Here is a 14,111-nt window from a genome sequence, read left to right on the forward strand (position 1 = left end):
CTTTCATTCACAACTGCCTCACTCCATTTACTCAACTCCTGAGCTGCTGAGCAAAGGGTCAGAGTCTCCCGCTCTCTCGCCTTTCTTTTCTCAGGATGTCATGCACAAGCTGTTTACGCGGTCTGTTACCACTTCCTGCGATCATTAGGGGGCTTTACCGTCAAGCACTGGATTACTCAGGAGAAGTGAGAGTAATGTCTGTGCCTGTCCAGGTGTGTCAGAACCAGTATGATCATCTCAGGATTGCTAAGGCATCTCACATTCCACGTCATGCATCTCAGTGACTGAGAGGACTCCTATACTAGCCATGAGCTGAGATCATATATATCCGTTGCTGTCTGTGTATGTAAACCATCATATAGCTGCTCCCAGCCAATCTTATGTCAGGACTGGAGGCGAGGATTGTGCTCATCTTTCGCCCTTTATTTTGACTACAGCAGCTTCAACATTTAACAGAAAACTATCTTTCCCATGAACCACCAGGAATTGAAGTCAAACACAGTTTCAACCAATCAGAACACATAATGTGCCATAATAGTCCTTGTCTCTCATCGATGCTCCACTTTCTTGCCCCAGCAGAGCACAGATGAGACATAAGAGTCTCTTAGTTAACTTATCCTGCAGACGTACTGTTCATATTTGTGCTTATCCGTCTAGCTTTGCTTTATGTTAATGTGCCTACAAACTGGTCTGTTTTTTGGATTTTTCAGTGACAGAACGCACGTCAGCGGTCTGATCGAGCCGAGGTGTATACTTTTAAGGCATCGGGACAGCGTGAGCGCGAATTGACATACACCCAGTAGGGCTCTCCAGGGCCATAAATAACATTGGGAGTGCAAGAAGCGTGTCTCGATGCTCTGGGCACCCTAACTTGTGGTCTTGTATCACTTGTGCATGGCATCCTATAACATTGAAAACAACAGATGCACAACAACCCACACACATATACAAACATGCACAAAGCATAGAATGTTGTTTTCAGGACTCCAGAGTCATCGTGAGCAGCAGAACTTCACACGACTGAGCTTCAAGTGTGTATTCACCCCTCACAGGTACAGACCTGCTACTGTAATTCACCAATCATGGTATGCTGCCATTTCCGCACTCGCTTGAGGCATGAAACTAGTAAACCCACGATAGGGACAGTATGCTTGGTGCACCCCTCCCGGTTCAGGACCGGGTCCAGAACCTATTATTGTCAAAATATTGTTCCTCAGGCAATTTACACACATGGGATTAGTGTGTGTCATGACAAAAGTCAGAAACCCAGGAATGCAGGTCGGGCATGCAGGTCTGGCACATGGGCAGTCATGCAAATTACATTTTTGTCCCAACCATGCCATTTTTTTAAACTTAGTGTATTTAATTCATAGATCTTTTTTAACTTGGTTGATTTTGTGTGCTTTAAAGGTAGTCAATCATAAACAGTAACAAAATACTGCCAAGTTAAAACATATTTGACAGGTGCAAAACAGTGTACAATCCTAAATTTTCCCACAAAGATCCATGAACATACAAAGGTCAGAGGCACACAGCCTGCTTAAGTTGCACAGCAGCTGACCCTGTCTTTTCTAAAAATCCAAACTAAAACAGTGCTACAGATAACAGTTGTGTGTGTTTTTTGTCCCTGAATTTTAGGAAGTGAAATGAGCAGGGAAAGAATGTGATCACTGCATCTTCTCACAAGGTCATGCTTCTCTAACCCCTTCTTGCATGATGGCATTAGCATTTTCTAACAAACGTGACACATTGGAAAGGGAGCCTGTGAAAAGGTGCTCCCTCCCCTTTTGCAAAGCTCAGCCTCTCCTGTGTGAACTTTGGCCTCTTCATCTCTATATATTTATTTTTGTTCTGTTTCCAAGAGGAAGTGTAATAAACTTTTACAAGCTTTCAGTGAGCCCCCCCACCCAATTCATCCATGTCTTGAGACCCTGGAATAATAAGTACGATTCTGTCTGAGAAACACGCACATGGCCTGGTGTTAAAATAGCACCCTGCTTAAGGGGACGCTGTCAAAGGCATGGGGCTCGTGGCGATGTTTTGGAAGCCCCTAGGCCACTGAGTAAAGCAGTCTCTTCCAGCTTCAATAAATCTATCAAGCCGGTTTCACTTTTTTTCCCCAGACATCACAAACTAGGGCACAGTGAAGCTAGAATTATCAAGGGAGAATTTCCTAAATGTGTGGGCCTGGGGCACCACCACATTCTGTCACCTTTTGTCCTCTCAATCACAAAATTGGACTTTGTGTGAGCAGCCCCCACGGGGAACTAAGTGCCCACGAACCAAGGTGCTTGCGCATGTGCGGCCGATGGGTCGGAGGTTGCTGCACAGATTCTAAGAATTAAGTTGCTGACAGAGTGATAATCTCTCTCGTGTATGCAAGAAGGTGCAAACAGCGTGACAAAGTAAATGCAAGTGCGGAGTCAGAAAAACTATTAAACCTTAACGTAGTCTGCCACTGCCCGGCCCGGGACAGGAGAAGGCTGGATGAAGGGCAACGGGCCCGGCTCCAGGAATTTTTATTTGGGTGGGCCAAGGGTGCATTTGGGTGGGCCACTGTAGGCTCGATTTGTCGCATATATGTCTGGGCAGGCTTGCTTCAGGGCCCTCCTTTATCTCTTCTTAGTCTTACAAGGCCCAGTAAAACACACTATTTTCCAAGTCTCTTTCACAATGTTATCACTCTCAAAAAGTGTTTTTTCCATGTAATGTCCCTTTGATGGGAAGAGGAGGTTTCTGAGGTGTATCGGGCAAGTGACACTTCTCGGGCTCCCTCTGTGCGAGCCTTCAGTGAGATTCCCTCTTCATTGCTACCTCCACCTGACCCCTGACTCTGCAACACACTCCCTTACAGGCTTGATTATCCACTACTCCTCTCCAGTGCACCTTATCTCACAGCTGACCTTGGGCCCCAACCCCATATCAGGCACCATCGGGCTTCACTTTCATTTTTCCCGGTAAAAACATTAGTAAAATCACCTTCAAACTTAAAACATTGAATATAGCAGTAAATATAATTAGCATGCACTTTAAAGTATGTTCCACAGTAGCCCTTATGACCCGACTGCTAATTAAATAAACAAAAACAGAAAGGCCATGATACGGCCGGCTTCTGCGCTGATGCGAAAGTCTTTTTTGGCGCCACACCAATAACCTTTACTAACACCTTCCAACTGTGCCCCGACATTGACCTCCTCGGATTCCCTCACTGCCACCCTCCACCAGTGCCCCTCATCTTTACGTAGCCCCTTTCTCATATGCATTTCATTTGTTGTATAGCGTTACTCATATCAGTGTAGTGTGTGTCAGTACTTTACACCATGCACACTTTATACAGAGACAATGAATCATACAAGTATGTAAATCTGTCTACAGGGAATGTCACATAAGCCATTGAGGATTACAAGGTGTATGAATCACATGTCATCCATACTGGTGAGCCGGATATTTTAAGAGGGTTTGGTCTGGGGAAACGCAACCTTAGGATTTAAAGAGTATTCTATGGGAGTCAGCTTTACTGATAAAAATGTATATCTGCTCAAACATACTCTTTTTAGCAACATTAGAATAATGAAAGACTGGGGAAGTTCTAACTATATCACAAAACAAAAAAGGAAAGTTGTAACTATCCCATTCATGTTTGTTTGCAGCTCTTTGGTGACAATTCATTGGTCACTGTACTATGTTAGGATTGTAACTTCTGAACTGCAAGTAACACAAGGATCTCTGTAACAAAAGCAGTAACCCACTGAGCTTCCACATAAAATACAGTTCATCTGCATTTAAAAACTACCAACAGACAAATGATTGCTCTCCAGCAGGATCATTAAACACCAGCGTTATCTGGGCATTTTGTATTGTCTTATTGTTGTCCTGAATCGGCCACGATAATGATAAAAACTGTTACTGTTTAAAAGAAGCGCCCACGAAGTATGTGTTCTGCTGGGCCTGTGCAGATATTAAAAAGAAAAACAACTAGTAACACACTCTCTTACCTACTCAATGAGTCAAACTTTGTGTCACAGCCTGATGTGATAAGCAGCTGCAGGGTCTGGAAAGGTGAATAGGAATAAACAAACTTCTTTTCTCCTGCGCTGCATAGAAAAAGAAATATCCACGCAGCAGGACAGTAGGCAAAGGTTACCTTTGCCAAAGAAAGGATTTGTCGCCTTCCGCCATGGTCTTATGTACTAAAGATTAACCCCATTACACCGGACTTCATTGCCGAGCCGGAGCTAGCCTACCACCTGACCTTTGCAGACAGTGTGACACCACCCTTCACGCTCTCACCCCCCAAAAAAGCAGCGTTGCTACTTACAGATACTGCTGGTGGTGGTGGGTAGCCAGGCACTGGCCTGCCTGCCTTTATTCAATAGGCGGCCTAGGCCTGCTACTGCCTGCACTCGACTGGGGAGAGGCTGTGGTCCGTCGGCTAGAGCTGCCGCCTCTGGTGCAGGAAACCAGGGTTCGAGCTTCAGGGTCGCGTCCATATCCTGGGTGCAGGAAACCAGGGTTCGAGCCTCGGGGTCACGTCCACATCCTGTGATTCGGGGCAAATCACTTCATCTCCCCGTGCCTGGATATGTAATGTAAATACGGTGCTCATATAGTACAGCGCTCCAATACCTTCGGTTCGAGTTCGCGCTATATAAATATGCAAAAAAATTAAACTCGACGGTGCGTGCGGGTGCGCCTGGGGCGGGGCAATTTGAAAAAAATCTACGCATGCACAGCTCTCCACTCGCAATACAGCCCCCTGCCCAATGAGTGTCTTCCAGCCATCCCATTGGCAGCAACGCCTACGTACGGCCGCAGCCCGCTACCCGCCGCCTGCCGCCTAAAACACATTTGAAATACGCATCGCATGATCGTCATTGAAATAAATAAAATGAGTCGGGCGGTCTGCGCGCGCGAGTCTGAGCCAGAGGTAAATTAGTTTTAGATACTGAATGTCTACCCACATTTACATTGCCTGACATATGACGTGTCGTGCAGAGTCATAGTTGCAGACGCGTGGTATTATGTAGACCCGGCCCTGATAAATAAGTGCCGATGCTAAGCACCGGAAAGCACCGGCACAAATTAAGCACTGAGCTTTACTATTCTTACCTGCACAGTTCAGTACCTTGCAGTTAGATATACTCTTGCAACACATTTTTCACTTTAATAAGAGTGCTTTGGATTCATTTACCGCAAGCATACATAATCGCGATTTACACTGCCTGTAGATGGCACCTGGGAGTGTGTGGAAGGGATCGACAGTGTGTGCAGAACCCGAAGCAATATATATTATTTTTTAAATATACATATATGTTCAAGGAAGCTGTACATTGAGTTTAATATATCTATACCTACCTATATACATACATAGGAGATAGAGATTGTGGCTTATGAATGTGAGAATATGGTGATAAGTAGGGGAACATTAGCAGGCAAAGTTTATAAGAGGGAACTTATAATTACTGGGGTGGTAAAGTGGAGCCAAGCTGATTTTTGGATGCAGTGAGAGCACCGTAGGTGTGGGTTAGTCAGAGAGTAGGATAGCCGTTAAGGATGCACAGTTCCAGTGTAAGTTGGAGTGGGGGAAGGGGAGGGAAGTAAACAGGAAATGAGAATCACACAGGTGAGAGCGAAATTTGATAAAGTGAAGATGAGTGTGGTAGTATAAGGAGACGGAGAAGCATTAAGATCGGAAAGCTGTGATGATAGAGCAGGACTAGACTTGGGTGGATAATGGGGATGAGGGAGGTAAGGAGGTTCTGGGAATTGAAAGAATTTGGGAATATTGTCGGAAGGAGGAATCGTGAAAGATTGAAGTGGTAGGAAAAATACTGAGGAAGGTGGAGAAACCGGTCCGGACAGTGTAGGCACACACAAAGGTGTTGCTATAGTTTTACATGACTTTCTGGATTGAGAAAGCAATTTTAGAGCACTGTATATGCCCAGGCAAAAAAGGGCAACCAGCAGATGGGATGGTTGGTCAGTTAAGAGTGAGAACTGTATGGGGCCACCTACAAGTGATGGAAGAGCAATCCAGAGAATGTTCGATGAGCCCACTCAGGAGGGAGGGCAAACCTACTTGAGTGTCCTTTAAACTCCAAACCACATGCAATCCAGGGATGCTTTGTGGATTCATACAGATTTGAAAGAAGGGAACCCACTGAAGTGCTCTCTGTGGTGCAGCCAAGATTACCAACTCCATAGATAATCTTCACATAGGAGCTACAGAACTCTTTGAAGGCCTAACACGGATATTAATGGTAGATATTAATGTTCCTTCTTCCACTCTGGCCTCCTTTCGCCTTCACATTTTGCTGAAAGATGTTAAGTTAAACATCTCTCTCCGCTAATTGAGCTTGGCTGGTTGAGTCTCATGGAGTGCACCAGGAGAGTTGTCTGGTCTGTAGATGAGGACCCACTTGAGATTTAGACAGATCCAGCTTTTTTCCTGCTCCATTATCCCTGAAACCAATCAAATATCCTCGTACTTCACTGATTCTCTCCATCGCATTCACCAAGTTTGAATGGTCACGAAGTTTAACAATTGATCAGTGAACAGCTGTAATGCCGCTTGGTTACCACTTATTTTATTGGTACTGGATGTAGTGAGCTTCAAAAGCAGAATTTAGGCACCGCTTACTATTCATGGAAATCTGACTGCTACAGATAAATTTTGTGCATGTAACAATTTTCAGCAGAAGATGGCATTATGCTTCTATTTTTTACTAGATATGATTTTACATCCCAGAATTTTTACCTATTCCAGTTTTTAAAAAAAAGAAAAATAATAGATGTTTCTATAATGTAACAGAAGCAAATATTTCCCTTTGACATTTACCTAAACATCCCTGCTGTTTGAGCAGATGAACAGGTGGTGCCAACGAGATTTATGCAGAAGGAGCATTAATATATTCATCTCATTAGTGAAAAGTTGGTGACTGGATGATATCTTGCAGGAGCAGACAGTGAAATATGCCTTCACCAAACTCCTTTATGATAACAGCTAAAAACTGATATAATCTTCCATGCAGCTGTTCCTAGAAATATTGAATTCCTTTTTAAATACCAAATGAGCTCCGCTGTATCTGTTTTGATGTGCTGTTCTTTTTGTTTCTTTTAAAGGAATACAGTTCTTTCCTGTGAAACCTTCCGCATAGGAGGCAAATACTTCTGTATTAATTCTAAACATACAGTGACGCTAAAATATATGTTTAATCTACTGAACTCAAGAAGAAACTACAACGCATAGCCTAGTTTAAGAGGAGGCTAAGTGGACAAATTAAATATAAGATCTAAAAATTAGCAGAATACTTTTAGTATCTTTTAAACATTACAGTAACCCAGATCAACAACTTTTGACCAGAGGTCAACTCCAAAATAGGTGAGTGCAGCTTGATGATTCCCGAAGTTGCAGGTTTTTCTGTCCCCTCGGCCTAGTGCCTGGCTTATTTATCAGTGAGAAAACAAGAAGAACGTATAATCGAGTGCAATCAGAAATCAAATAGCAGCAAACCAAAAAAGTGTACATGCAAAAGGAAATAACATTTTAACTAACAAGATTCTGTGTAAAATCATTAAGGAGATCTAGTTGGTCAAAATGGAATGAGAGAAAGGTGGACTAAATACGGTAGTATGAAAGGTTGCAGAAGAAAGGAACTGGAATAAAGACTGGGATAAAAGGCCACTCGGTGGAAATACTGTATCTAAGTACGAGCAAACCGAGACGAGGCTTGTGTTGATAATCTGAAATGATTTTTAAACAGTAAAGGGACTGTGGAGCTGTGCAGAAGATCACCTTGAAATGAGGAATTGACTTCGAATCAATGGAAGTGGTGCAGGACGAGCCCGAGCAGGAAGCTCTGAGGGCCGGAGAGGTCCTCCAGCTCTGTCTCGAGGTACCCTTTGGTCACCTCCGTGCCAAGGAAAGGGCAGCAGTGCTACTTAAAGGGGGTAATCACAAATCCAACACAAATAGATGGCGAAGGCCTACCAAGAATAGAAGGCGCGTAAGAGTATGGGCGTGCAAGAGGTTGTGAACTTGTACTGCAGCGTTTAAAAGGCCCAGCCAGGGTGCACTCAGGGGACGACCAGGACCACTTCAAAGGAGGCCTTTTCACACTCACCCTCACTGCTGTGGTGAAGAATTGTGACCCTTACCCACTTCTCAGCATCGCAAGTTGGAGGTTGAGTATCAACAAGGTCCAGATACAACTGAAGTCCCAGTTAGGCGGTCTACTAATGATCATGGTCATCGTACTGATAGCCAGGTTGTATTGTCTACAAGAAGGGGAGGCCTTCAACCTAATGGGCCTTGGGATGTGAGCTAGGTCTGAAAGGCCTGGGGCTGTCATCCTAGGAGAAAGACCGACGCCATAAGGGATATAGATCATACAACTGATCGTTTGATGACTCGTTATCCAATATTGCATTGCCTGCCCGGCACTTATGTAATGCATACAGATCAAAAATGGGTTTTGAACTCCAAAAGAATGAGATGGTCCGAGTCATTGGACCTATAAGACTTGAGGGTGTAATGGGCTTAGTGACATAAGGGCAGGAGTTAAGGGAGGTTTGGGGTCCCCTTCCGGATGGATGGTAACAAGACAGAGAAAGCTTCCCTTCATTACAAACCCTGCTGTCAAACATTGCTTTACAAACAGGAAAGGGAGCCCTAAGGCAGCCGTAAGAATGCGCTCGCTTGTATTCTTAATCCAGATATGAGGCAACGAGGAAAGCTGAGACCCAGAAACCAAACACAAGTTATAACGAGTAGGCAGCAGTATGCAAAGACCGCGAGGACGAGAGGTGCAAACGTGCATGGAGGGGAAATGGTACATAAACGACAAGGAAAGGAAGTTCAGAGCGAACCCCTGTGCAGGTAGACATGCAAAAGATGGATCTAAGCACTGCAACGTCACCCTTGGGGGGGGGGGGGAGGGGGGGGAGACGAAATCCCCATGCAGAGTACTCCTAGAACAGCTAAGCACATTAGAGAAAATGTTAGGGAAAAACAAAACTATCTCCGCTTGCATCGAAAGGACAGGGTGTTGTTCTTATCTTGACTGATCTTGCTTCACGGCAGAGTCTCCGATACTTGTAATTACAGCAGTCTTCTCCCAGGGAACCTGCGATGCACAGCGCCCATACATATGAAGAGCATGAAGAAACAACCAAATGATAGGTAATAGAAAGGATGTGGAGGGCAGACAGAAGAAAGGAACCTGAAAACAGACGGGCAGGAGAAACAGGGGGTCAAGACTGAGGCAGTGGGAAGTGTCCAAAGCATGGTTCAAGCAGGGAAGTGGAAAAGGAAGGAGAGCGCTACACTGGGCTATGACCGGAGAAAGGGATGCGGAGTTCCGAGTTTACTGGGGTCACCATCTGTAAGGGGTAGAGCTCAAAGGAGGAGATGAAAAGCCAGGCACATTGATTAGGATTCAGCACTAAATATATCCCCAGTTAGTCCTTACACAACAAAAAAATCATAAAAAATGGATATGGAAAAATATAGTGAAATATTCGTTCACTACTATGCGCTGATAAAAGTTAACTATGAAACTCTTCAACATTACTTCTCTCCTTATGCTTCCTTTGATTCCCTTGTCATTTTGTCTCTGGGTCCTCTTAAGCAACTTATGTGGTGTATGTAGGACACAAAACAGAAACGGTTTACACCCCTAAATGCGAGAAACTCCATATGGACACTGTGTAGACCTTCTATTAGTAATATTTACTATTAAAACTGAATAATAATTTCTGGGTGTCCTTTTCTCTTTGCATAGCTGAATAATATTGGTTATTGCACGTGACCCGACTAGTTGAGTTGATGGTTTGCTTTAGTACCTGACGAGATCTGAGGAGATTTCATCTAGTTCATGAACTTCTGGAATGTTTCTTTTCCTCAACGTTAAGGCCTCTGTTCCTTCTTGCCAGGCTGGAGATACGCAAGGCTGCAGCATAGGCTTTGGTTCACGCCTTCTCGAGCATTGATGTGTGTGGTCTTACACTGGTAATGATGTCTGGTTGGGTAGAGCGTTCTTAAAAGAATATCTTCACATGGAAGTATATCCTGCTTGCCCATCCGACAGGGTGCATTGTCTTAGCATTTCATAGGTCTGTTCACAATTGGAAACTATTTTGAAGAATCGCTTGTATTCCTTTGCCATTTTTATGAAGATAGCGCGAGACTGTATGGCACTGCAGATCTTACAAATGTCTACCTTTAAACTTAGGTGAGGGGGAAGTCACATGTTCTGGAGGAAATGGATTGGGGAGGAACGTGCATAATACCAGCATTTAAGAAATGTCATGGAGCCCTGCCTGACATTGCCAAATATGTCGTAATGGTAGTAGTCTATATGCTGGACATCTTCCAGTAATTCTCAAGATATCTTCACAGGATAGGGTAAAACCTACAGTTTCTGATTCATGCACCGCAGCAATGAGGTGCATAATACCCTTTAACACCCCGTGTTAAGGGGTAATAATATGTAATTAGTGAAATCACCTTGCTAATTCTTTACGAGGCCCTTTCTGGGGAGGTGGGGTGTAGTGTATCATGTTTACACAACACCAGTGAGGTTCTTTTTCATTTTTGAGAGTGATCATTATATCATTCTTTATAACATCTTTCTGAAGGTAAGTAGTGTATCATTTGCAAATGGTAATGTAACCACTGCAGCAATTGAAGCACACAGGGCCTTAGCATGTAAGATGGGACTTCTGGGCAATTGTCGCTGCAAACTGAAGATCTGCTTATTCTCATATTCAATTGTCATTGCTTTGTGTCAGCAACAGGAGAGCTTAGGGTGACAGCTCTTCTCAATAAATATATTTTTAAAAAATTGTGCAAGCTTTTACTGTATGATCTGTGATGTTTTATATGATTGTGAAATATGCTAACAGTTTTCTTTCTTCCTTACAGCCTAAAAAACGGTCCAAAGGAAAGTTGCCAAAATCAACAGTGAGATTTCTACCACAGTTGCCAGAGGTAATATCCAAACCTGATTGCTGACGGTTTCCTCATAGCATGTCACAGCAATATGTATTCATTTATGAATAGATAACTGGTCTGTAATAGGAGACCTGTTCTATTTCTAATTGAAGAATAGCAAGAGTCAACTAAGATTTCCATAATCTCCTGATGTGGCTCCCTGGCTACCAGATCAGTTCCCGAGTCTGCTGGGTTGGCAATGGGTAGTCCAGCAATAAACAATGCATTAAGGCTCCTGATGGCAAACTTTAACCCAGAGAGCCCAGTGTGGCAAAAGATGCCCCGGTGTTGCAATTTGTGTAAGAAGTAGCCAAAATACTGCGAAGCTTTACAGCACTTTGAAATATTAGGAAGATAATGCTGGTAAAAATATTTTATTAAAGTAGTTGTCTTTCAAGGTGATACTTCCTTAGCGCTCTATGTCTGCTACTGATATGTACAACTGGGCATCTTTTACACAACCTCACACCAAGCATTGTTTGTGAAATATATACAGGACCATGGTGGCATTCTGGATCCTATGCATTACTTCGTCAACTTGAACACGACTTCAGTGCCTCTACACCGCTTGTGAGCCTTGTATGTATTTGGTTACACCCAAATGCTTTACATCCATACGTTTTGCTTATCATTCCTTACTGTCTGAAATGACACTTATTTGTTACTTAGGGGTGAAAGCGCTCACCTGCAAAGTGTTGGCCCCAATGTACCCTCGCTTTTGGACCTCGCCTGAAGCCTGTATTTCTCCTCGGTTCTCGTGTGGTTGCATGATATCACACCGACATTCATTCCAGCTACACCTGTGAAATGAATGTAGCCTTGCACGTGTCCCGCTTGATGCTGAGAAAATATTTTTATGAAAAGTCCGTTGCTACAAATGCTGAACTGTGCATTTGAGTCAACCTTCTGCAACTCACTGTGGAACATGTAATGCAGACCAGGTGACAAATGATGACATTTCTTTTGATGAGCCACAACCTGTCTTTTGTGCTGAGCCTGCCGTCAACATTAACACAAATGGCCTATATGTTATTGTTCATCTGATTCAGCACTTGTATAAGCCTTTATCAGTCTTTGCGATTTTACTATATAGATAGGTTGACCAGATTTTTAGAACGAACCTAGAAATAGGACTAAATGTCCTATTAGGTTTCAGGGATGGAGATAGATATATATATATAACACATACATACATACATATACTGCTGCGACAGCCGAAACGCATCTCTCTGTTGCCGGGTCGGAGGAGGCCCAATGGAATAAAAAATGCCTTTTATACCAAGCAGTCCACGTGCTCTCTTCCATGTGAAGTGGGGTGTTGTTGGAGATGTATATAATATATTTTCCTTCCAATTCTGCTCCAGGTGTGAAAGAACAGCACTGGAGCAGCGCGGAAATCCATGTGATAAATTTATTAAAACGGTCAAACAAAATGGACAAGTTTCATGACTTAAAGCAAACTTTTTTCGCTGTCATTGTGGGAAAACAAATTAGAAAGGAGAGAGAGCACAACTGCTGTGTAGGAAACCCCTCACCCACCTACCTAGTAGGTGGCATGCTTCATCATCGGGGCCCAACTGGATTGTCTAGCACAATCCAGTTGTGCTACAACGCCTGAGATACAGCGGAGCAGGGTTATGAGCAGTGAGTGAAGTGCTATGTGCAGTGATATAAGAGTTAAAAAAGTCTCAGGGAAATGCCCTTTTGAAAAAACTTTAATTTTAAGGGTCCCAGGACTAATGTAAAAAGAGAGAAGGGGATAGCATTAGGAATGTTATTTTCCTGGTATCCCTGGAAACTAAGGTCAACTAGTTTCAGCCTTCGTTATATTTCTAGAGGCTTTCGTCAGGACCAATTGAAATAGAAGAAAAATAAATTTAGGTGAATGGCCGTAAAAATTACATGTAGGCCAAGTGTAATTATCAGCACACACCCTAAAGTGTGCTGTGAGTGTAGTGATGATATACTCACAGTAACTTCGTTCGAGGTTACCTGTAAATCAAGAGTTAATTTAGAGCTGGGGAGCAGTTGTAAGTCATGCATATAGACTAAATGCATGCTCCTTTCGATAAGAAGGCTAGTGATATAGGACTAGACTACTAAGGTGAGGGTGTACGAACACTATAGAGGCTTGCGTGGCTACAATGTGCCCCACGAGATCCGTAGGTGAGTGATTATTGTAGTATCGGGGCACATGGTGCGCATAATCGTTATTCATTTTTGCGTGTCTATAGTGCGATCATACCCATGTTGTGTATGTGGAGTTGTGACTGTGCAAGTATAGAGGACACTGATAGCTGATGTGCTATAATAGTCATGTGCACGTGCAGTTTTAAAATGAGCTGATTAAAAGGTGGTAAATATCAGCAAAATTGTGTCCGCTTTGAGTGCCATACAGCAGACAGTCCTTCGTGCTTAAAATTGACAGACAAACAAAGTGACAGACAACACAGAACATAGAAATACAGTCTCACATGAGTAGAGAGGTTGTGAATCCTCTGGAGTTAGAACGCCGTGTGAATCTCCGCTTGCCTTAAGTGGAGAATGAAGGGCAAGGAGAGTGTAAGAGCGCCCTTAATTAAAGGCAAAAAGGTTAAAACAGCAAGGTATTCAGGGTCTAGACCGGTCCATGGTGGACCGCTAAGTTACTCACAGTTTGAAGGGAGAACAGGTCCGAAGTACCTAGGACGGCGCTCGGTTCCGCTTGTTCAGCGCCGATGCACGCGATGGGCGTGGTTATGAAGGGTGAAAGATGACACCCTAGAGGTGCTCCGCACCTCACTTGACAAAACAATCTGGGAGTACTACACCCCAAAATCATTCATAATGGAATGTGCGGAAATAGCCCTCAAAGATAACTTTTTCGAATATGAAGGTACCATATTCCTACAACAGTACGGAACTTCCATGGGGAGCACCTTCGCTCCTAGTGTAGCGGGGCTCTACGTGTCAAACTTTGAAGAACTACATATCCTCAACCCTCAATCAATTTACCATCCAGACATCACTTTCTATAAGAGATACATCGACGATGTACTCTTAATCTGGACAAGTAATAACCAAAGACTCAACGACTTCTTGAATTGGATTAACACACTAGACCAAAACCTACGATTCA

General features: G+C 43.5%; 1 protein-coding gene across 2 annotated transcripts in view; it reads left to right on the forward strand.

Moving 5' to 3' along the window:
• Positions 1–14,111, forward strand: part of DNAH7 (dynein axonemal heavy chain 7) — a 1,967,826-nt gene that overhangs the window by 52,467 nt on the left and 1,901,248 nt on the right. For both annotated transcript variants that reach the window (XM_085648764.1, XM_085648765.1), the window contains exon 2: positions 10,925–10,990. In XM_085648764.1, the coding sequence (XP_085504890.1) occupies positions 10,925–10,990 (66 nt within the window). The remainder of the gene's footprint in view (positions 1–10,924; positions 10,991–14,111) is intronic.

The sequence above is a fragment of the Triturus cristatus genome, chromosome 3_2 (genome assembly GCF_964204655.1).
Source record: "Triturus cristatus chromosome 3_2, aTriCri1.1, whole genome shotgun sequence".
Classification (NCBI taxonomy): domain Eukaryota; kingdom Metazoa; phylum Chordata; class Amphibia; order Caudata; family Salamandridae; genus Triturus; species Triturus cristatus.